We start from the raw sequence: 23,890 nt of genomic DNA, 5'->3' as shown, positions 1-23,890 counted from the left end.
TTGTACATACCAATTTATTTATTGACCCTGTATGTTTTATGGATCTAGATGTGTCAAAGGAGCACGTCTGATAGCGCTGAAGCCCAGAGAGATGGCACACTGTGACGTGGTTTACCCCAACACAGAATGTAACACTGTCAACGTTGTCAAAACATTTTCTAATGGCTGATATTAATACTATTAATATGATTATTATAAAGCTATTTTAGCGAGTTAAACAAGGGGTGCTGTGTCTCCATTGTCTTTCTTTTGTGTTGATTTACTGACTCTATTGAATGTCTATTTAAATGTCTTAAAGTCCCTGAAAACTTCTTTTTAATTTCTGTTCTATGAAATTTTCATGACTAAATGAGCAACAATCCAAGCAGCTGTTATTTGTTATTATTTATGAAGTGTTAAACTATGAAAAACTCGTGTTGGTGTGGTTTGATCAGATTTGATTGACAGTGGCCTGGCAATATAAGCAACAAGCAACAACTGTCATCAGTTTTTGATTTAAATGTCGCTAAACTCTGATTGGTCCACAGAAATTCTTGACATCACCCTTTTCAGAGGCTCAACCTCTTCAAACCAGTGGGTAAAGAAAGGGCTTTAAAGCAAAAGTTTGGTATTTTAGCAGATGGCAGCAAAAAAAAAACAGCAAAAATAAGTTTCTCTGTTGTTCAGGCCCCTGTGGTCAGTATTACATGTATTGGGACACGATCTGTGAGAGCTGTGTGGAGGCAAAACACTTTTTTGTATTTCGAGCTCCTGTAATAATACATGAAAGCAGTATTAATCTTTTTATACAACTCGTAAAATGTTAAACTTTTCCTTTAATAGAAAGTTGTGTGTTTGTGCAAGAACCCATTTCTAATAATGACAAACTGATTGAGAAAATACACCTTTTGGGCCCTTACAACAACTGTGCTTGTAGAGTGAAAAATATTTCAATTGCAAAACAGGCACAAATTCGCAATAGCTGCAAACGCATACATGCATGCCTTTTTGTGCTCATGCATTCAGACACACAGCCGAACAAATACCGCAGCTGTCCTTTGGCTCATGACCAATCTTTCTACAAACTCTTGTGAAAGTCTGTGAAACCATTTTGAAAGTCACGTGCCTTTTTTATCTCATCTCAGGAATCTCTCATTACCATGCCCCATGACTCATCTTCAACAGCTCCATAAGCTGTCAGGTCATAAGGGCAGCAGCTCTTGCAAGGGACCCCAAACTTCCCTAGCTCTAACTGGGGTATCCCTGAGGCGTTTCCAGGCAAGTGGGGAGATCTTTCCACCTAGTTCTGGCTCTTCCCCAAGGCCTCCTCCCAGCTGAATGTGCCTGGAACAAGTCCCTAGGGAGGCACCCAAGGGGCATCCCTATTAGATGTCCAAACCACCTAAACTGGCTCCTTTCAATGCGTTACCACATCCCACTTTTAGCAAACTGACACCTTCACACAAACAGATATTTTCACACAAACACACACATTTGTGGACCAACTAACTGACAGAGCAAGCTTAAGAGTTGCTGGTTGCAGATAAAATCATGTTTACTGTACTTTAAAGTGTAAAGTCCAACCTAGTGGTTTTATCTTATCCAATTGATGATACAAAAAAAAAAACCCACCTGCAATCAAGACTGAACGCAAAACTAAATAACTTCATTGATGGGACATTTTTTTGCAATGTGACATACCGGCAACAAGGAAGCATGCATCCAAAATGCAAAGCAGAGGTAAAAGAAAAGGATTTTTTTTTAAGAGATAATTTCCATTTTCTATCCTGTGTTTGTCCGCTCTCTCTTTCTGTCTGACATAATTTGCAATGCAAATACCCAACCGAGCACATATACTCCTACTAAGGGAGGTTAAAAGAGAGGACTGAGAACAATTTAGCACTGGCATTCTGAGTCAAATGCGCACACTCTGTGGGTATACACTTCCCAGTCAGGCCTAAATGCAGACTGACACATTGAGGGGGTATTTATGCATTCACACAGTAGTTGTGGTAAGGAACTGCACAAATATAGCCCGCTGCTACTGAATATAAAGTGTACCACTGAGATTTAATGCAACAGTAGCCTCAGGGTAAGAGAAGCAGGTTACAACCAAAGGTCAGGAGTTAGTGGAAGGTGAATGACTAATGCAATCCTGAGGCTTTTTTCTCTCTTATCCATCCTGGGGCACTTCAGAGAATTGCTGAAAATAAAAGTGTTAACAAGTGCTTCACAGAAAATCAAAACAGTCATCCACAAGTATGTCATGTCATCTTGTTCTCCATCATGACCATACTACGCAGTGTAAAAAAAAGCACTCTCAAGATGTGGACATCTTATCCAAGACTACAGAAATTGAGGCAAACACAGGCAATTGCTCCAAACAACACAGCAGCAAGGTACAAGAAGTTCCTGAAGTGATGAGGCCTGAAGGATGCTCAAAGCGCCATTAGACACACAGCAAAACAACTTTGTTTCTCGACCTCGCTTTAACGATTACAATGTTGCAAAATCCTTAGGGCACTGTAGAAAAGAGTAAGTAAGGTGAACCGCCGATGACATTTTAATACATCTTAAAAGTTGACCTGAAGTTCTGAACTTTTCCTAGCGCTTCTTCAGAATAACATGAACCTTTAAGATCAATAATGTACTCTTTGACAATACCATTTGTTAGCAAAATCAAACCGTCTTTTATTCAGTCATTTTAAAAGCATACAGTAAAAAAAACAAAAGTGCTTTGAAAAAAAAAATAAACGTTTCTGAAATGGCGTTTGGACAAATACGAAGCTGCCAGAAAAGTTTCACAAGCTAACCAGAATATTCCATTTTTTAAAATCAATAGAAAAGCACGATTAAGAGGCAGTGACACATTAAATCTTAAGTCCTCAGAGCTACAAAGGAATCAGTGAAGAGGATTGTTTCATTCTTTCATTTTGGCAATAATACTAATCCATTACACAAGAGCTGTCCCTTCAGCCATAGTGCAGAGTTTCCTCTTATCCCACAGACATACTGACAACCTGAGATGGACAAATTCTCAATATTCAACCTTTTAGAGATTTCACACTTCTGTGGTTTAAGGCTTACTGGATGCCGTCCAGCTTAAGTGTCCAGGCCTGACCGGGTGTATAGGGTAGTTCAGGCAGGAGGACAGTCAGGCCACCACTGGGGTAGACTGGGGACCAGGGTAGAGGATTTGGATTCCCCAACAAGGTCACCTGAGCAAGGGGCAAAAAGCTGTGATTAAGGTTTTTACGTGTCATATATGAGGGATCATATCTATATCCTTTCTGTAAATTAATAGACACTAGACTGATTTCTGCATTTGTTTTATAACCTGTAAAAACAACATAGACAACGTTGTTTTTCTCTTTACCTTAGTGGTTGCTGTTGTTTTCGGTCCCAGTAGTTGCAACATGAGCTTTGGGGGTTTGGTTGTCATACTGGCATAGACAGAGGCTCCTTTAGATGTATACCTAGAAAAATGGAGGAATGGAGAAAAATGTTTTCAGGGCGTCCAGTAGCTGAGTGGTTAATATGCGAACCACAAAACCGCAACATCCTTAGTTGCATGTTCTCCCCTCTATCTCCCTGCATTTCCTGTGTGTATCTCTACTACCATTTTCAAATAAAGGCAAAAGAGTAAAAAATACTTTTAAAAATTTGCCTTTCCACATGTGAATCGACCACTGAAATATGATTGTAGCAAATTGTATTCTGGGGGATTTGGCAAATCAAACTTAAAGCTGAGTATGTTAATACCCCTTTGAGTCCACTTCTTTCCTCTATACAATGTGCAAATTTCAATTCTAATGATCATACAAGATCACAGGCTGCTTCTCGTGATTCAGCTCTCCCTCTGCTTCTTACCAGACTGGTACAGTGGTGTTCTCGGTCTGGACCCTCCAGGGTTTGGAAGCGTAGATGGCCTCCCCGTTGATCTCTAGCCAGGCTCCGACACCCCTGAGTCTCTCCTCAAACAATGCAGGGATCATCCCATCAGGTGTGGGACCCACATTCAGAAGGTAGTTACCTCCCAGAGCCACAGTGCGTACCAGATCCTGTAAGAGAAGCAGGAGAAGGAGGACAACTAGTCAGTCACTAGAAAAAAAAAAAGACATTTGAAGCAGTGAAAAAGGAAGACTGATACATCAAGTGCTTGGCTTCATTTAGGATCAGTATTCTCTTGACAACGATCACAAAATGATGGCACACGTGACTGAAAAAAAGCCAATTATGGATCAAATAATTGAACAATTATAAAAAGTAACACTGCCCTCATTAGATTGGATTGATTCCCAAGGGAATGTTGGCTTCCATGACAGATTTATATGTTAGCAATAAGACAGCCATGATTAACAATTACCAAAGGGTGTCCATGACAGCTGTAGACGAGAGCAGAAATGACCTGTATTGTACATGTCTACATGTATGAGAGCCACATGCATAACAATAACAAGCCTAGCTATCATGACAGATCTGGTTATCAATCATACAATTATAATCTCCCATATCCTTACCTCTATGATAGCAGGTAAGTCCATCAGTTCACTTAGCTTCATATTTCGACGGTAACCCCAGGAAAACGTGTCCACAGATGTGCACTTCTCCCATTTGTGCTTGGGCAGCTGGCCTGGCGTATATTTGTCTTCACAGTTATAGTAGCCACCATGTTTACAGGCACAGCCAGCTCCCCATCTGTCATTGGTCACAATGGTATCCTGAGACAAGGAAAATGTCTGGCTTAAAAAAAAACACAAATATACAGTATTCTTGCCCGTGTTAACAGTCGTGTATTGCTTCATTATTATAAAAACACTAACTTTGACAGGGCTGTCATTGTAGAGCCAGGCCAAGAACTGAGTGGAGTTCCAGTAAGTGTCTGGTGCTTCCCAGTCCCCATCAGACCAGATCACCTCAGGTCTGTACCTGCAAAACAACAAGAAAGAAACGATTACTTTAAACATCCTGCCATAAGATTGTATTGACATGTGCTTGTACCTCATAGAGGCAAATGCCAATATAACCAAGTCAGACTTTTTTTATCCATATTGGGTGCACTAAACATGTGTGTATTGCAATCAGCCGATGGGGTAATTTTAGTGTAACTGACCTTACAACCATGTTATACAGCTCTGGTAGAAGTTTATGCATCACAAACTCCTGTGTTTTGAATCCATTCTTCTTGTCATTCAGGTAGAGAGGGTGGAACCATTCATATAAGGAGTTGTAGAGTCCATAGTGCAATGACCTAAACAAGGAAATTAAAAAAACCTTAGAATCTTTTTTTTTTCAAAGCCCAAACGTTGCAGTTTAATATGAAATGAGAATAGAATTAAAGCAGAAAAATCTTTTTCCTGTCGATCGACTTATTGATTAGTTAACTAACCATTGCAGCCACAAGTGGCTCATGGGTAGACAATTATTATAATGACATTAAGAAGTAAACAGATTTATAAATATATATATTTTTAAACCACAACGTAAATCTGTCAAGCAATACCCAATTCACTTATTAAGGTCTGTGTGCCAATATTGGATTTGTGCATCACTTATCTAAAGCAAAGGGCTGGGCTCAACACTAACTTTTTAAACAGTTAACAGGCTGGCAACCATGCTTCAGCTTTTAAGTTGCCGAAACTTGGTTGCCATTTTTAGTCACATTACAATTTGGGTCATTAAGTTACCATGCATTTAAACGTCTAATAATGAAAATGTGACATAAAAGACCCCAAAATGTAGAAATTTCCTCTTTGGTTTTTGTTCAGGTTCACCTGGTTCTTTGTCAGTTGAATCAATTTGCACTTTGTTTTTCACCCCACAGTCAAACAACTTAATTTGCTTCGCCATTTACTGTAATACTAATGCCTGTGGGCACATCTGGTTCCAGTTCTCACTATAACAATATTTAAATATCACTAATGCAAAGACTACTTCAAATGTATATATTTTGTGGTACACGTTTGCTGTCGCTATTATTTATACGCCAAAAAAAGTGGTTGACACTGATAGCAGCAAAAGGCCGAGAATTGGTTGCCAATTTCTCAAAAAGGTGCCAATGGCAACCTGGGAACTGATACTGTCCCGCCATGAAGGGACTGCTATTAAATGTGTAACTACATTTGACTCAAACAGCTATCATGTGATGTGTGTGTGTGTAACAACTTGGGAAGCACTCTGACTATATGACTTCCAGATCCAACATCATGTCTGCAGTAAAAGTCAGGTTGGTCATACACCGTGGTGATAATAATAATACTAATAATAATGATAATAATAATAATAATAATAATAATAATAATAATAATAGATCATATATCTTCACCACCTTAAATTACATATCCTGGACAGGCTGTTCAACATTCTCTCATTCATTGCATGATTGGTATATGAATGTCAGCACTTTAAAGGGTACCGGATAACTTCATAACATCTGATGCCCACCTGTTGCGCACTGCCTCCCCCAGGTCTCCCACTAGGTCCCTGTGAGGACCAGTATCAACCGAATTCCAGTTCCAGGAGTTTGGAGATTCCCAGTTAGTAAATCCTTCGTGGTGTTTGGCAGTCAGGACGACATACCTGCAAAGAAGATAACGTGGAAGTGTAACATACAGTACATGATACTGGTCGTTTAACGTTAGGATAGCAAAAGAAATACACTTACTTTGCACCAGAAGCCTTGAAGATGTCCCCCCAGTCTTCCGGGTTGAAGAACTGAGCGTGAAACTGGGGAGCGAACTCCGGGTAGCTGAACCCGGGAGGGTAGTTCTTTGACATGTAGCTCACACACTTCTGGTCCGGAGGCTGCTGGCCCTGCCAGTGCCACCAGAACCACTCACTGCCAAACCCGGGGACAGAAAACACACCCCAATGGACAAAAATCCCCACTTTGGCCTCGTCGTACCATGAAGGCAGAGGTCTGGCGTCCAAACTCGTCCAGTCCGCAGTGTACCGAGCCGCCGTCTGACAAACTAGAGCCACCACCAGGAGCAGTATGGCTACCATGGTGACGGCAGCCCTGCCTGTGTTCACCCCTCGGGTAGAAAGTCAAACAAGTTAGCGCCGATAAGTCTCCAAAGACTGGAACACCAGCCTCCAAAGATGTAGCCCCTGTTGTTGTGACCATTCAGGCGCAAGAGTCAATCGTGACTGTGATAAATATCACGTGACCACGCTGCTGTCTGTTTTTTGTTTTGTTACTATTGCAACTTTATTTAAAAAGGAGAAACATGGGGAACTGTCTTGTGTAAATGACACATGGCTAGATTTCCGAAATGAGCTACAAATGCATTTTATAAAAATGAACATACATACATCATTATGAATGTTACGGTTAGTGTTAATAAAGAAATACGTCCACTGTTGTGTTAAGTACGTGTGCACCTCTTTTTTACTTTTCTTCAAGATAAATTCTTTCTGTTCATAGTTCTGCGTGTACATATTGTTCTGTTCTGAGTGAATTCACCCGGTGAGTAACAGTACGCCATCTCTGAACAAAGTATCCAGCTCTTTACAGCTCGCGGGAGTCATTGTCGATGCTGCACACAAAGTCCGTGGAGGTCTGCAGCTGTTCTGGACAGGACGTGTAAGCAGCTAGAGCGTCTAGTCCGGCCAGGGCGAGTGTGGAGACCCGCTACCGTGGCCGGTGGCTGTAACCCATCCGCTTCAAGGTCCGCCGGGTAGTCCTGAGTGAGATGGGCTTCTCCTGTCCGTCGCTGCTGTTGTACAGCGCCTGGATCTGCACACTCGTAGCGCGGCTGTTAGCTTCCACCACTCTCTCCATCGTCCTCTCGCCGCTATCGTCGACGAGGCGTTTTCTCCCGCAGGACCCCCGCTGACTGGAGGTCTTCTGCTTCTCGCACCATTCCCTGTAAACTCGAGACACTGTAGTCTTCGAAAAGCCCACCCGGTTCGCTGTTTCCGAGATGCTGCAGCCGGCGCGTCGAGCTCCCACTATCATCCCCCGTTCAAACTCACTCAAGTCCCGAGACTTCCCCATGTGTCACTGTCCAGGCCAATAGGGACCGCAGATACTCTACTCGCTTTCTACTAAACAAAAACAAAAAACAAAGTCGTAAAAATGATCGTTCTTCATCTGTTTTCTTGCCCTTCTTCTTCTTCTTCTTCTTCTTCTGGTTTTAACAGGAGCTTGCACCCCAAATGTCTCACTACTGGCCTCTTCTGGAGTTAGTTAACTCCTACAGTGAACAGTAGTTCAGATTTTCCTCACCAGTCCTGTTCTCATCAGGAAGCTGACCAAGCATCTTCTTCCATGTCCACACTTTATCCTTATACTAAATACCTGAGAGAAATAAATGACTCATAACACAGTTGACCATAAAATGTTGGATTTTCTTTTGTCTTTCTGAGCATTGGCAGTCTTTTAATATGACTGTGCATAGTAAATGCAAAACAAATGATCAAATCAATTCAAATCCCATTAGATGTGGCACCTCCCTCCTCTCCATCCTGTGGGCCCATCACTCGCAGGAGCAACCGCTGGAGTCGGGTGCGCTGCTGCACGGGTAGCAGTGAAGGTGAGGGGCCTCGCGGGTACAAGTGGCCGAAATGGGTTTTCTCAGGAGGGTGGCTGGAGACTCCCTTAGAGATAGGGTGAGTAGTTCAGCCATCCGTGAGGAACTCGGAGTAGAGCCGCAGCTCCTTTGCGTTGAAAGGAGCCAGTTGAGGTGGTTCGGGCATCTAGTAAGGATGCCCCCTGGGCGCCTTCCTAGGGAGGTGTTCCAGGCACGTCCAGCTAGGAGGAGGCCTCGGGGAAGACCCAGGACCAGGTGGAGAGATTATATCTCCACACTGGCCTGGGAACGCCTCGGGATCCCCCAGTTAAAGCTGGTTAATGTGGCCCGGGAAAGGGAAGTTTGGGGTCCGCTGCTAAAGCTGCTGCCCCCGAGACCCGACTCCGGATAAGCGGTTGAAGATGAGATGAGATGAGATGAGATAATCACAATAACATAGACAGAAAACTATCAAGTGTACACAACATGCCCCTTAAACTAAAGTCTACTTGGTTTAGATCTTGTCACACAACACTCTGTCGACTCTAGACTACAGCCTCCAGTTTGAGGCACCAGGCATTTCCAGGAGATACTGGCATAGCAGGCATAACAATCATCAGTCCAGATGTTGGTGTCACTGGAGCCCACTTTAGTGGTACACTAGGATAGTCCATAAGTGTAACCTATGGATGTAAAAGAGTAGTGTTATGAGTTTTAAATTAACAGGGATTAAACGTAATAGGCACAAAGGTGTAAGGCTTACTTTTGTGTCTCCAGATAGCCTCGGTGCTGCGAGCTGAAGTGGTTGTATGGACGGCCAGCCAAGAATTATGGCATAGACTGTATTGTTTTTGGCAGTGTACCTATAATAGAAGCCAACGGTGAGCCAAAAGTCTACAGTCCTTGCATTATTTTGCATCGCAGAACCAAAAGAATCAAATCACAATCTCACCAGACAGTGACAGTGCTGTTCTCCACCTGGACCCTCCAGGGTTTGGAGGCATGGATGGCCTCCCCGTTAATCCCCAACCAGGCACCAAGTCCCCTTAGCCTCTCCTCAAACACTGGGGCAATCATGCCATCTGCCATCGGCCCAATGTTCAGCAGGTAGTTACCACCCATTGCAACCACATACACCAAGTCCTGAGGAAAGGGTGTTAGATTAATGCAAGATCACCAAATCATTTGCCACAATGACTGGACTTACAGGTGATGACCCACTGTGACCTTTCACCTTTATGATGGACGGCAGGTCCATGACATCGCTCAGCTTCATATCTCTTCGGTAGCCCCAGGAACGGGTGTCGATGGACTGGCATTTCTCCCATTTGTGATCTGGAAGTTTACCAGGCGTGTACCTGTCAGCACAGTTGTAGTAGCCTCCATGTTTGCAGTAGCAGCCCTTACCCCACCTGTCATTGGTAACCACAACGTCCTAGAGAAACACAACAAAGTTACTTGTTCTTTTCTCACACAATAAAATGCTACATAGTTCAATGTACTGCTAATAGAACATGATTAAAGCTATAGTTGGCAAGTCTGGCAGAGCCAGTTGACTCAGTCAAATTTCGAATGTTTACAGCTCTCACGCCCCTCCCCCTCTACCACAAGCTCCTCAGCTTCCTCCCATCAAGTGCTCGTCAGGGCGTGTGCACCAGATTTTTGTGAAGGCGCCTGTGTATTCTCTCATCGATAAACAGCATGGAGTACATGGTACACCGAGGTTGGCTCCCCAACCTACTCATAGGTAGCAGCTGATAAAGTCATTTAGCGTATGCCTAGCTTGAGGCGTAAGCTTGTGATGTTGTAACATGGTTGATGTTGTTCTATCGGAGCATAGCGTCGGTTTCAGTGAATATGATCAAAAAATGTTGCCGACTGCAGCTTTAAATAAACATGCTCTGATGTCGTGAAGCTCTTTTACCTTGACTGGGCTGTCATTGTAGAGCCAGGCCAGAAACTGGGTAGAGTTCCAGTAGGTATCTGGCGCTGCCCAGTCCCCATCAGACCAGATCAGATCAGGTTTGTACGCCATCACAAGGTTCACTAGCTCTGGAAGAGTCTTACGAGCAACATAATTCTGAGTCTTGAATCCGAAGGCTTGGTCCAACAAGAAAAGGGGATGGTACCATTCATATAGAGAGTGGTAGAGACCCAAGTGCAGTGACCTATTGGCAGAAAAATATAAGTGAATACACTCGGGAACTATTTCCATCCGGACTTATTTAAGATTTTGAGAATGTATGCCAATATAATGTTTTTGTTACATCCCACCACTGGGCTCTGTCCTGCAGATGTGAATCAATTGTTATTCTCATATTACCCACTTAACTTCCCTTCTTTCATTTGTGATACAGTCTAGTCACAAATTATTATTTTTAACTTGTAATTTAATGAATGTAGATGTTCTCCCAATCTCCTCACCTCTTCCTGACAGCTGCAGCTAGTTCTCCCACCAGGTCCCGGTGAGGACCTACATCCATTGAGTTCCACTTCCACGAGTTTGCTGAAGGCCAGTTAGTGAATCCTTCATGGTGTTTGGATGTGAACACTACATACCTGTAAAAGCACGTACACGCCCATACACATCTCTGGGTCAAGGATGTAGGAACCTCATTAAGAGTATTGTGGTTTGAGTTTTGAGAGCCACCGAATATTCTATCCTAAATAATACAGATTATTGTATACTGATTATTATGCCCTGACTGAGTAACACAAGCAACATGACATGGTAGGTGTGGCTGAGCAAACACTTGCAACAAAAGAGCCTTGCTGAAGTCAGAAAATAACTCAGATAACCTACAAATGCAACAGCTTAGCACATTTTTGTATATAGGCTGTCTGAATGACTGCATCAAGTCTCTTTTCTTACGCATGTTTGGATGTGAACAACAGTGTCACTAGGGAGAGAGATGACCATACCTGGCTCCAGAGGCTTTGAATAGCTCTGCCCAGTTATCCGGATCGAAGAATTCTGCGCAAAACCGGGGCGCAAAATCCTTGTATTTAAAGCCCGGAGGGTAGTTTTTCTGCATGAACTCAACTTCCTCTGCGCGCCTTTCGGACTGCCACCAGTACCAGAACCACTCACTATACTGACCGAAGCCAGGGACTGAAAAGACCCCCCAGTGGACGAAAATCCCGATCTTCGCCTCGTCGAACCACTGGGGCAGGGGTCTGGCATCCAGGCTGGTCCAGTTTGCTGCGTAACGCTTCGCGCATCCCGGTCCCCACATGAGGAGGGCTATTACGCAAACCAAAGGTGTAATGGAAGGAGGCCGCATCTGAAGTGACATGATCCCTCGTGAGTATGTTTATAGGTCTATGCCGAGGAAGCTCAGACGCGACCAATGCCAAGTTCAACTCTACCTGTCTCTAACAATACACCTGAATGCTGATGTGGGAGGGGCACACGGTATAGCCGCCCTGGTACACATCTAATATGAATGGCTTCAATAAAACGTCCACTCTTGACACAGTTGCGACTAATTTTGTGCAATTACAATGAAAAAAAAGATGGGGGGGGGGGGTCACTGTAATAACATATACACATTGTAGTCAGTTGCTTTGTGACTGCAAAAGCCTGTCATTTTAGTGAATACTGGACAGCACAGATTTCAAAACACTGACCTATGTAGACTCTACCACTAGAGGGCGCCCCAGGACACCTTTTTCCTATATCAAAACTGCAGGTTTCTAACCTGATGCAAATCCATGGCAAGCAGCAAGGACATGTACATACAGTATATCACAATATTAGCAAGTGTAAAACACGTAGAAAACAACTCACAATACATTTATTGTACCCACATTTGCAAATTTGATCTGTGAACTCTTTTGGATGGAAAAAAAAACATTCAACAAGACTATCATCAGTTATGTTTGACAACCCTGTTAACTTTGTGCTGCACATACAGAGACATTTGAATTTGAGCAAAGAAAGATAAGATAAATTAAAAAAACATTTTTTTATCGTTACAAACATTTTAAAAACACTATTTGCTACCAGGCAAATCAGTGGAGCATAACAACGGTGAGATTTTCTGATTACAAATGAGTCAATAAATAAGGCCGTCTTACAGTAATAATTTAACATCAATAACAATATGGCCACAGGTAACGGAACAGTAGCAGTGGGCTACAGGTTAACTGTGTTACCTACATCAGTGCAGACAGCCAGCTGCCTTTCAAGCATCTGTTTCTCTACCAAGTCCTCCACCCTGCCAACCTCCACCTCATCTACGTCATCCATAAAACTGGACCAGTCTGTACCCCCGTCTGCACGTTCCATGGGCTCGGCTTGGCTGGCGGGGTGAACAGAGGCAGAATCATCGTGAGTGGTGGTCACACAGTTGCAGCTGTCGCAGATGCCAAAGCGTCTCAGTCCTGGTGAAACACCAGATCCTGTGAAGGTTCGCCTGCAGCTCTTACATGATACTGGCCAGTAGTGCCTATGGACCTGTCAACAGAGATAATATACTGTGACTCATTTTGCAGAGGCAACACCACCTTTCAGAATATTCTGGGGGAGGAATAGCAATATATGAGCCAAAAGATTTACGCTATGCCTCCTTCACTGCACACCAAACACAAGCGACAGGGGAGAAAAAACAGACTTTAACAGCACTAAATTAAAGAGTGAGCCGGCTAATTACAGATTACAACTAACTGCTGGCAATTACTGGCTTTAATGGGTTTGTACATACCATTATAACTTAATTATGCATTACTGACGATACAATTCTACTTTAACTGAGAGAAAACAATGAATCTGTAAATTACGAGGGGACAGATCATTGCCACTGTGCAATGAATTTCCCAATAGAATTCCATTAAAAACGTGTTTCAGTGATGGTATAAATGATGAATCAAAAGTAAGATCAGTTATATTTAAAAATAGTTTTCATCAAGTGCACTTCTTTTTGTTTGACAGCTGTCAACATCTTTTATGAAGATTCATCAGTAATTTAAAATAATAACACGTTTCAAAACTCTTGCAAATTTGCCTGTTTGACAAAGTGCAATATTTTGTAAATACCACATCCCTACCAACAAAAGACCCATCATTGATTAAAAATGGAAAATGGCATGAATACTTATTATAATTAATAATTTCTGAACAAAAGAACCAGGTTATATAATACAAAAGGAGGTCTTACAGTGAGGGCATGGCTGCGAAGGTGCTCCTGTCTCGTGAATCTCTTGCCACACATTGGACAGGGAAAGGGCCTCTCTCCAGTGTGGCAGCGGATGTGTCGCTTCATGATTCCCTTCTGCTTGGCGGTGTATGGACAGAAGGGGCACTTGTGGAGTTTCACTGGAACTACCAGACCGTCGCCTGCAGGGGGAGTGAGAGAGGCCGACAGTTCACGTTTACCTCACTGCTTGAGAATCTATTGAATGCAACATGTTAGATGTTTCAATATGTTTTTTTAAGGCTACATGGAAACACATGTCACCCTAGGCCGTTTGCGTGAGCTTAGATTGATCTGGTCAATTACCTGTGTCCTCTCCAAGCCAATCAGACTGGATCTCCATGATAGATGATCCCACAAACCCTAAACCTTCATCCATTCTGCCTCCTCCTGTGCTGCTACCCTGCTGCTCACCTCTGGCCAGCATCTCCATCAGCTGCCTGGCATTAAATGAAGGGCTGTATCCCAAGGGAGAGCGCTCATTGGAGGGAGAGGGAGGAAGTAGTCTGCTGTGATGAGGGTTATGGAGACCGGGCCCCGAAAATGAGGCCAGGTCTTTGGTGTCAGGGGACTCTATGAGCTCCTCATCTGGGTCATACTCTATCTTTGGGTTCACTAACTCTGGAGTCAAAGCGGATGATGATGAGGATGAGAGGTTAGTCTGATCCATGTGTCCCTTCTGTCCTTCACTACCAGATGCAAATTCCTCCCTGGAGTGGTAGTGGCTGTCCATGTCTCTGCTGGTGCCCGGAGTCGTGGTGACAGGGATAGACAAGGCGGCCCTAGCCGAGGTCACGGACTCCGGACCTAAACCTGACCTTTTATCTGCCTCTGCAGCCTGTAAATGAAGCTCTGCAGCCCCTGCACCACTGGAGATTGTCGCAGCAGGTGTGCCGCTGTCTGCAGGACCCATCCCTCGATCCTGTGCCTGGTTCTCCTTCTCAGTGTTCCTCTCCTTCTCCTTGATACATATTTCCAAAGATGAGCGGATGTATCCCTTACAGAAGTTTACCAGATCAGTCATCTGCAGGTAGCTGCCTGCTGACATCACCTCAATGACATTGCTTCTGTTCAGGGCCAAGCATCCAGAGTAAAGAAAGTCCAGGATAATAGAGAAGGCATCGGCTGTCACAATGTCCAGAGATGCTGTGCTGTAGCGCTGACCATTATCCTGAAAAGAGATCATACTGATCTTAACGGGTACACTGGATGCCATTCTTTGACAAGATCAGGAATGCATGGTCAACAGAGAATCTGCTGTAACATTAAAACCAGACCAGTCTAAACCAGATTACTAAGAGTGCCCCAACTCCCACCATCCCCTCAAGAGGATCTATTTCTTACATTCATCTTCACTGCTTTCATAGAAAGTGATCTGTATTTTTGTGACATTTAAGACATTTAAGTTATAATCCATAAGAATGGAGCTATGTTATTTCTAGCGGCCTCTTTGGCAGTAAGATGTAATTGCCTGGCCTGTTCTTTCAGAGTCCTCTATTTTGTCACGTTCAGTCACTGTGTTGACTTTTTTTTTGCTCTTTTGTGAACTTTATTAACACTCATTCACCCCTCTACTTTTGGTCTATCCCCTATATGTTACCCCCTTAAATCCACACGCACGCACACATTAAACTTCTGCACTTCCTACAAGCCTTACTCCGAAGTTGGAAGTTCCAGATTTCCGATCACAAGTGAACGCAGCATAACCGGCAGTGACGTGCCTCACCGTGCAGACCAACCGCTGTCAGCAGCGTTGTTAAAGCCCAGATTTGTGTTGAGACAAAACTGTTTCAGAACGTTGCAGGTGAAAGTTGCGGCGGTGTGAACTGACCCGTCTCGTTTGGACTCAAACCGGCTGATGTTGATGCGACTCAAATCGCCAGCAGCTGGTTTTAGAGCGTCACCTGTTGCAACAGCCAATTAAATCTTAGCAAAGTCCGCTGATCAAGTCACTTACAAACTGTCAGCTGGTTGAAAATGCCGTTATGGACAGAGGTGCAACCAGCATGTGTGTGAGAGAAAAGAAAAGAATTTACCCTTATTTTCGCTTTTCATTACTAGAAATGCAGCTGTAGCGAGTATCTCCCTGTCTCTGTCCTCATTTATATTTTAGAATGCTACAAATTATATCCAGCTACGAAAAAAGCCTGAAAAGTTGGAGAACAGAAGTACAGAGAGTCGTTTCTATGGTGATTATATACCGTCATATTGGTGTGAACTGGCAGGTGTGAACTGGCAGTTTTCACAACGTTGCAGACCCGCACATTGCAAGTAGTTGAAAGTTTCAACTCGTCTCGTCGCTAATCTTTGGTCTGAACTGGGCTTAACATGGTGGCATATTTACATCTAGGGAGGCTAAGTCCCCACAGACACACAGATTTAATTACTCAGCAAAAAGGCAAGTACAAGTGTTAGTGGGTCATATGATCCATCACCATTGTTTTAACTCACGTTTCCTTCCGTTTATATAGGTTTATATACTGTATAGTGCACATTTTACGGATTATAACTTTAAAGTAATAACTGATATCACAATAACAAATACATGATCTTGTTACACCCAACACTTGCCCACCTCTCCTGGAACTAAAAACATTGTGAAGAGCAGATAAAAGCCATTCTCACCTGCAGATAGTGAACCAGAAGAGCCCGGAAATAGCCGCTCCCAGCAAACAACACATTACGGTGGGCCTTGAAGACACGACCTTCGACAAGGATGCTGCAGTCACAGAAGAAGTCCCGCTTGCGCTGCTCATTGAGCTCAAACAGTAGTTTGGGCAGGTAGCAAGGCACTTCCATGTCTATACCTCAGTGAGCCCTAGGAAGAAGAGGGATGAGAGAGAGAATCATTAAATAATATTCAACTTTATAATATAAACCTTTTTTGTATAGCACCTTTCAAACAAGAAATGCAACACAGAGCTCTTTACAATAAGGATTGACATAAATCTACAATAATATAAAAACACGATGAATGCCATAAAAATAAAACAGTGATATAAATAAGGTGAAATAGAATGCATAGCATTCTTCACTGATGGTGATGTTGGTGTTAACAAACACACCACAACTCTAATGGTCAACCACTTAAATCAATATTAAACACACTTCAATTATAAATACTCTTTAAACCACTTTATGGAATACAGAGAATGTACTGTTCAGTATAAAGTCAAATAAAATACAAAATTGCAGCATTGCATACATGTGAAGACTAATCAATTAAATTGTACTTGTAGTGCCAAATCACAACACTTTAAATATAGAGTCAATTCCCCCATGAGCAGCAACAAGTCACACTTTCTTTATAATAATAATACAAATATCTATAGAAAATATTTATCCAGCAATGTTGTGCACACAGTGGCAACAAAAGCATTCCTTTTAACAGGCAGGAAAGTCAGAGAGACTCAGCTCTGTGGAGGACATCCATCTGTCCTGACCGGTTGGGAGATGAGAGACTCAGACAGACAGAAGGACAGACCCAGGGATGCAAGCAACCACATAATTAACATTAACTAATAATATATATAGTAATAATACGATTATGAATAACAAGTTATGGCAGTTAATGTACTAGAATATGAACAATAGAAATAATGGAAGTTAAGGTTATGCAAATTTGAATAACAATACTGATACTTATGGTGATGAATATGATAGCTAAATAATAATAATGCATAATAATCGGGCAATCCACTAACTGTTGCAGTTGTACATTTGTTGATACTCGACTATTTGGTTCTGTAGCGCCAAACATTTGATTTTAAATTATTAACTACACATTTTGTGAAGCTTAACTTGAAGTATGTTGTTCAGGACGCAAATCTTCAACATTTACGTTCTTGTGCAAATGTAGTTATTACAATCAAGTCAAGTTATTACAGTGCACTGAGAAAAAAAAGGAGGAAACCTTCACCAATGAGTTAACGCTAACTTGATGAGACAATGGGCATTAGGATCGTTGACAGATTGAATCACTGAGGTTAGACAATGTTTAATATAACATGACTAAGGTTAGGCAATGATTAATATCCTAAAAGACAATAGACATAAAGCAAACAGACACACACTTCATAGAGGACATAAAAAGGGGAAGGGAAACAGTGAAACAGCTCTACTTGAGTGTTCGCTTACAAGCTAGCGTGTGTTGCTAGCGCCGAGTAGCCAGTTGATGATACTTTATTAAACACAACGGCTAAAACTAAAAACACCGACTGAACTTTACGAAGCATGTTGACGCACAGTGAGCTAAACGGACATATGATACAGTCTCACCTGTGGAACTACGCGACTGAACGTGAGAAAACCTTTATAATACAAAGATAGAGATTGGGGGGTTCATCGTCCCGTGTCCACGTAACAACTTCCGCCTCGGCAATCAGTGACGTTTTGCGTTAAACCAATCGGTAGCTGACGAAGGCGTAGCCCCGCCCCCTACAGCTCATGTTTGATGAACTTGTACCAAGGAAATAAGGCAAAGGCAATTTTCACCCTAGTACAAATATCAATTCCGTATCTTTTCGAGTAAAAGTAGGACTGCCACAATAGAAATACACTGTTATAAGTAAAAGTTCTACATTATTTGTAATTATTATTATTATTACTTATTGATTAGTTAAATTTACAGCCTATTTACAGAGTAATTGTAATCACCACTGGCAAAATCACTGCGGTAGACAAGACAAACTTAGTAGACAATATCCAGTTTTGTTTAAATTAATGTATCCTCTTTATATGTATATTGTTATTTGGGACCAGTGATGGCAAGTAACGAAGTAAAAAATACTTTGTTACTGTACTTAAGTATAATTTTCAGGTAATTTGTACTTTTAGAAGTATTTATTTTTCTGACAACTTTTTACTTTTACTTAGTAAATTTTTAACACGATTATCGTTATTTTCCACTCCTTGACACTCCTAACACTTACCCTTCTCTTATACACTTTATTCTTGTTGTTAGGTTAAAATGTTTTGTATAGTTGCACTGTTGTTATTTGCTGCTCTGTGTGCCCTGAATTGCCCCCCTGGGGACAAATAAAGTTTTTTGAATTGAATTGAATTGAATTACATTTCCCGAAAAGACTTGTTACTCTTAAAAACATCAAAAACATTTCTTCTTTTTTTTGGCGCTGTGACGTACGCACAACAGTCTGTAGCCTGTGTTTGCTACAGTCTCCTGCCTGCCATCTTGAGAGAGGCCCGACAGAGACACGGCTGTCTGTCCGTCAGTAAATCAGATTGATTTTTAGACCCAAGAGCGCTAAGCTATGTTCCAAGAGCTTGGAAAACCTTCTTCTCTTGGAGTTGAACAAACAATTTTGGTACATTAGTTTTCCCTGCCTTCACATTAGACTCGCATAGAGGGATGGGGTGATGTGGTGTAGAGATGAAGATGGGGGTCTAGTATGTGTTATAGTAGTAGTATTGTTGCCTGATGTGCAATTCAAAAGGTTAATTAAGAGTCGGACCTACGAGTATAATGTGTAACACCACAGTTTAGAAGCCAATCCTGGTCCAAAATTGAATGCTCAGAAGTGTGATGTGTGAACCTGACATTTCAGAGCCCGTACTTTTTACTTTTACTTGAATGAATATTTGGATCAGTACTTTCACTTTTACTTAAGTTGTTTTTAATACAGGTAGTTTTTACTTCTACTCAAGTAAAGAATTTGGGTACTTTTGCCATCTCTGTTTGGGACGATGGACATACACACAGGCGAGTGTTTCCTGTCAAAGTACTTTTAAGGCAGAAGTAGATTTCTTATGTAAATTGCACAGTTTATATGACTTATGATACAATGTTTTTTTTTTTCTTATAAAACTTGTTCATTGAGCTTTCAATAAAAAATATGTTATAGGATTATGTAAGTATTTAAGCCTGTATTTAATCCATATAGGCATATGTGTGCTCTATATGTATACCCCGCCATGTGGCAATATTACTTGCACACCAAATCGGTTGAGTTATTAATTTAATTTAGAAATACATTTAGCTCTTGCTGATAAAGTGTTCAATCTAAAAAAAAAAAACACACTGTGCCAACCTTCTTTTGGGGCAGTATAGTGTTAGTCCTCTACTGTGGATTCCCCTTTACCGCAGAGCAGCTGTAGCTCAGTATCCTTGCAAGACACTGACACAAATTGAGTTTTTGAGTTATCAGACCGAACTGTAATCAACGAAACAAAACAAACAAAATCCCTAATTAGGGACATAAATGTACCAATTAACCTCCAAAATAACCTTCAATTAACCCCACACTAGTGTGATTTTCACCTTAGAGACATCATATCATAAATGAGCAAATTTGAGAAGAGATCTGTGCAAGCATTAAGAGTAGAGAAATACAGAATACCATTTTAATTCATTATGTGATACAAAGACATCCAGCAGACTTTGTTTAGAAAAGTTATTGGCCACTTCAGAGCAAAATGTTTTATTATTGAAGAGTTAAAAGTATCTCTGTTTCTAAACCGCCCTTAGATACATGATGGTAATTATGTGATTTTGACAATAAGAGTATTTTCTTCACAGTTTTCATTATGTCCGCCTTTCTCCATTGCAGAAACTCACTGATAGTGATGACAGTGATGATGATGGTGATGATGTTGAGCAGAAGAACCTCAAGTGTCGCCCTCCTTCTCATACCAAGTCCAGCATGCTGCAGAGCCGCAGGCGGCTCGCGCCTGCCCACAGTGTCTGCTCAAAAATTCTTGTTTATTTGCTTTCCATTTGGGAGAGAAAATAATTCCTTTTTTTATTTTCGGACACAGTGAGAGTAAACAAGTAGTTCCTTCAGCAGTGCGCCACACCCTCTCAGCACAATCCACAGCTCTTAGAAGTGTTTTTTTGCACTGATGGGTGCAGACCAAGCAACTTATTTGTTTCAGATATTTTCCCATGGCAAACAGGGCGAATACAAAGGCTTCGTGGTGGCCTGGAGAAACCACAGGGTAGGCGTACATGAGCCTCCATACTCACCCTCTTTTGAAAATGAAATTTATGGCACCTCATAAAAGTTCTATTCACGCTTATAAGCACTATATATAAACCTGTATAAACCAGCCGGATTTGACTCGGTCCTTGTAAACTTGACCTGATGGAGCGTTGTGTCCGACTGAAGGCAGCCGGCAAGCGTTGGTTGACCCAGCCGCCCAGTCCTACCACGAGTCCACCCCAAAGCAAAGCAGAAATGGGCTGAACTCTGAGGTAGCTCTGCTGACCTTCTTCTCGCTCTGACTCAGGGAAACAGGCAAACACAAGGCCTTTGTTTTGGTCATCTGTTGACATATGGGCAGGAAACTCCCTCTCCATTGGCCTTTCACAGCCAAGTAATAACACTGGGGTTTCTACAAGACTGCCTCTGCTGTGTGTGTGTGCTGGTTTACACCCATCATCTCCTTAATAATATTCACGATTTATGATTGGGCTTTGGCTTTTGCCTGTCATTATGATGGCACATGATTTACAGAACGAAGCCCAGTCTAAAGAGTAAATAGATGCAGTGATGATTGTTATGTAAGGCTGCATCTAGATTTGGGACCTCACTCATTGTGTGTGTTAGCCACTGTGAGACCCACGGCTGGCACAGAGGGCTCCAGCAGCACCCCTCTGGGTCCCTGTGGTCTGCGCCTCAGCACATAACAGCCACTTAGGCCCGGCATTTTCCCAGGCTGAGACAACACACCACGGTGGCAGCGCGAGCCACAGAGAGGGCCTGATTAAAGAGTAGGGACAATGGAGGGAGAGAGACAGTGGTGGCATTTTCCATCTCCGCCGCTGTCTCCTGGGGGGACCAAGTATGTGCCGTGAAACGTTTGAATTATCCCAGAATCCCTGGAATTCAGACATAGGCACCGCGGAGAGGACCCTCGACCGGGGATCAAAGAGCTTTGAGAGGAGTGCGGTGGACTGGTGGTGAAGTCGAATACATAGGAGAGTATGAGTGCATGTGTATGTGTGTGTGCTTGTGTGTTTCAGAAAAACTGACTTGAAAAAGATAAGAACAGTGTTTAAATTTGAATCATGTTTTCTTTTATGGATCCATGTCTTAAGATGTTTTTTTAAAAACCACATTTGTGATCATTGAGCGATGAAATACAGGCATGTGGTGTGTGTTTGTGTGTGTGAGTGTGTGTGTGTGTGTGTGTGTGTGTGTGTGTGTGTGTGTGTGTGTGTGTGTGTGTGTGTGTGTGTGTGTGTGTGTGTGTGTGTGTGTGTGTGTGTGTGTGTGTATGTGTTGCTGTCCTTTTATCCCTCTTGGGATCAGATAATGCAATCATAGCCAATCATTGGAAGTCTAATACAGTGGGCGCCCCTCTTCAGTTTGGAGACGCCACTCTCTTCTGTGGTGGCAGAGGAAGAGGAAGAGAAACAGCAAGAGAGGGAAACCTCGTCCCTCTCTCTGTGTCAATCTTTCTCTGTAATTATCACTTAATGTTCTTTGGTGATCTTGAGACGTCTGTCTCTTGCTTAGTCCTTTCTTCCCTCACTGGAGAGGAAATGTACAATCACAGTCTGAAATAAATCTGCCAGCCTTTTTATTATTGTATATTTAGCACCAGAACAGAGTAGTAAATGGAGCCGTCCCAGACCACAAGCTTCCGGTAGAGCAGAGCCTCAGTGCTGGATGGCTGGCTGTCTTTGCCACAGCCAAGTCCAAAGATCAAAGCCTCCTGTACTATATACAGTTAGTTAGCCATCCTCATGCATTGACCTTAAGAAAGTTTTCATGTCTGAAAAAGACAGCGTGTGCTTGTGCATGAGCCACATGCAGAGTGTATAGAATTAGTTCACAATACAAGCATGCCTTTCAGCAAGGCAGTTTTGCATGAACATCTGTACTTCTCTGAATGTGTTGTGTCTGTCTACATCCATACATCTCTGCACTGTAATTCAAACTTTGTCACTGCATTGTCTTTTATTTGTTTGACAGCATTGTGTTTATATAAACAACTAAATGTAGAAAGCAGTGGCCTGGGTAGTTGTGTCATGGCATTCAACTAGCACAATTAGCTTCACATATGATTTGATATATTTGTGGTTCCCAATCAGGGGGTAATATTCAGTTGCCAGCGGTTACAAAGAAAACTACTTGTGATTTGATTTATAAGATACATCCTCATGTTTGTGGGGCTACATGGTGGTGTAGTGGTTAGCACTGTCGCCTCACAGCGAGAAAGGTTCCAGGTTTGCATCCCGGCTGGGGCCTTTCTGTGTGGAGTTTGCATGTTCTCCCCGTGTCTGCGTGGGTTTTCTCCGGGTACTCCGGTTTCCTCCCACAATCCAAAGACATGCACGTGTTAGGTTAATTGATGACTCTAAAATTGCCCGTAGGTGTCTCTGTTCGTCTCTATGTGCCCTGCGATAGACTGGCGTCCTGTCCAGGGTGTACCCCGCCTCACGCCCGATGTCAGCTGGGATCGGCTCCAGCGACCCCAACCCCGGGATAAGCGGTTGAAGATGAACGATGATGATCCTCATATTTGTGTTAAGGTGAAATGCCAATAACCAGTGAGCTGCCCCTCAAAGTCAGTTGAAAACACACTAACACCACATGTGCAATAAAGTGTGTGACCCCTAGTGAGAGAGCAGAGAGGTAAGGGAAGCTAGGAATCAATTACCATTTAGCTAAAGTTACAATAAAGCTGTTGAAAAAGCAAGATAAAGGGGATGAATATAGTTATGAAACAGTTCAAATTACAGTATATAACGTGTCGCTAAAATAAAGCAATGTGATTGGTTCATAGTCATGATATAATAAACACATACAACAGCAATGACCCAAAATTCCTTCACACATTTGCATCACGCTGTGTCTGAGAAAAACACTTACCTTGCTGTCAGACCAGGCCCACAGGAAGTGCATTGTACTTTGAAGCCAATCTGACATAGTGGCCAAACTGTGAAATTACAACGACTTTGGTCATGTGATGTCACTGGGCCTAAAAAGCCTTTTTCCCCATTATCTTACATGATGAACGAGATGTCTTATCAGTGCGGTCCAATAACAATTTGGAGAGTCCAGAAGAACTTCTTGAATAAATCATCTAATTCCCATTCAAGTTAGCTGGAGCGATTTACAGAAGACTTTCCTTGGCCATCGTACATATTGGGAGTCTTAATTTAGGTGGTGTTCCCTTAAAGTGATGGATAAACGATACAAACATCCATCTTCCACCAAAGCTATAGTAGCACATAGA

At 42.4% G+C, this 23,890-nt stretch overlaps 3 protein-coding genes across 3 annotated transcripts; all 3 read right to left on the bottom strand.

Moving 5' to 3' along the window:
* Positions 1-2,651: 2,651 nt before the first annotated feature.
* Positions 2,652-7,148, bottom strand: LOC310955361 (tissue alpha-L-fucosidase-like). The gene is made up of 8 exons (XM_083925174.1): positions 6,644-7,148; positions 6,424-6,558; positions 5,093-5,230; positions 4,803-4,908; positions 4,500-4,700; positions 3,850-4,040; positions 3,356-3,455; positions 2,652-3,197 (listed from the first exon to the last, which is right to left on the bottom strand). The coding sequence occupies exons 1-8, from the start codon at positions 6,982-6,984 to the stop codon at positions 3,063-3,065; spliced, it is 1,347 nt and encodes a 448-aa protein (XP_083781300.1). The 5' UTR covers positions 6,985-7,148; the 3' UTR covers positions 2,652-3,062.
* Positions 7,149-9,037: 1,889 nt separating this feature from the next.
* On the bottom strand, positions 9,038-11,728 carry LOC310955928 (tissue alpha-L-fucosidase-like; the record flags this gene model as incomplete). Its single annotated transcript, XM_083926008.1, has 7 exons — positions 9,038-9,175; positions 9,256-9,355; positions 9,445-9,635; positions 9,727-9,927; positions 10,417-10,660; positions 10,917-11,051; positions 11,415-11,728. 7 exons carry the CDS (start codon positions 11,726-11,728, stop codon positions 9,038-9,040), a joined length of 1,323 nt encoding a protein of 440 aa, XP_083782134.1.
* A 583-nt stretch (positions 11,729-12,311) lies between these two features.
* Positions 12,312-18,059, bottom strand: zbtb8b (zinc finger and BTB domain containing 8B). Its single transcript, XM_083925961.1, has 5 exons — positions 17,966-18,059; positions 16,313-16,505; positions 13,994-14,858; positions 13,652-13,830; positions 12,312-12,951 (listed from the first exon to the last, which is right to left on the bottom strand). Exons 2-5 carry the CDS (start codon positions 16,484-16,486, stop codon positions 12,631-12,633), a joined length of 1,539 nt encoding a protein of 512 aa, XP_083782087.1. The 5' UTR covers positions 16,487-16,505; positions 17,966-18,059; the 3' UTR covers positions 12,312-12,630.
* Positions 18,060-23,890: the final 5,831 nt, after the last annotated feature.

This window comes from Echiichthys vipera, assembly GCF_963691815.1.
Source record: "Echiichthys vipera genome assembly, chromosome: 13".
In the NCBI taxonomy this organism is placed as follows: Eukaryota; Metazoa; Chordata; class Actinopteri; order Perciformes; family Trachinidae; genus Echiichthys; species Echiichthys vipera.
This window is presented reverse-complemented; position numbering and strand designations above follow the sequence as displayed.

What these genes read in the sequence shown, in the direction of transcription:
- zbtb8b (XM_083925961.1), bottom strand. Translation starts at nt 16,486, where the DNA reads ATGGAAGTGCCTTGCTACCTGCCCAAACTACTGTTTGAGCTCAATGAG. An exon ending in TTCTGGTTCACTATCTGCAG is followed by an intron (nt 14,859 to 16,312) that starts GTGAGAATGGCT and finishes ATCTCTTTTCAG; the next exon opens with GATAATGGTCAGCGCTACAG. An exon ending in TTCGCAGCCATGCCCTCACT is followed by an intron (nt 12,952 to 13,651) that starts GTAAGACCTCCT and finishes CTCTGTTGACAG; the next exon opens with GTCCATAGGCACTACTGGCC.
- LOC310955361 (XM_083925174.1), bottom strand. Translation starts at nt 6,984, where the DNA reads ATGGTAGCCATACTGCTCCTGGTGGTGGCTCTAGTTTGTCAGACGGCG. An exon ending in TTCAAGGCTTCTGGTGCAAA is followed by an intron (nt 6,559 to 6,643) that starts GTAAGTGTATTT and finishes TCTTCTTTGCAG; the next exon opens with GTATGTCGTCCTGACTGCCA. An exon ending in ACAATGACAGCCCTGTCAAA is followed by an intron (nt 4,701 to 4,802) that starts GTTAGTGTTTTT and finishes TCCTTGTCTCAG; the next exon opens with GATACCATTGTGACCAATGA.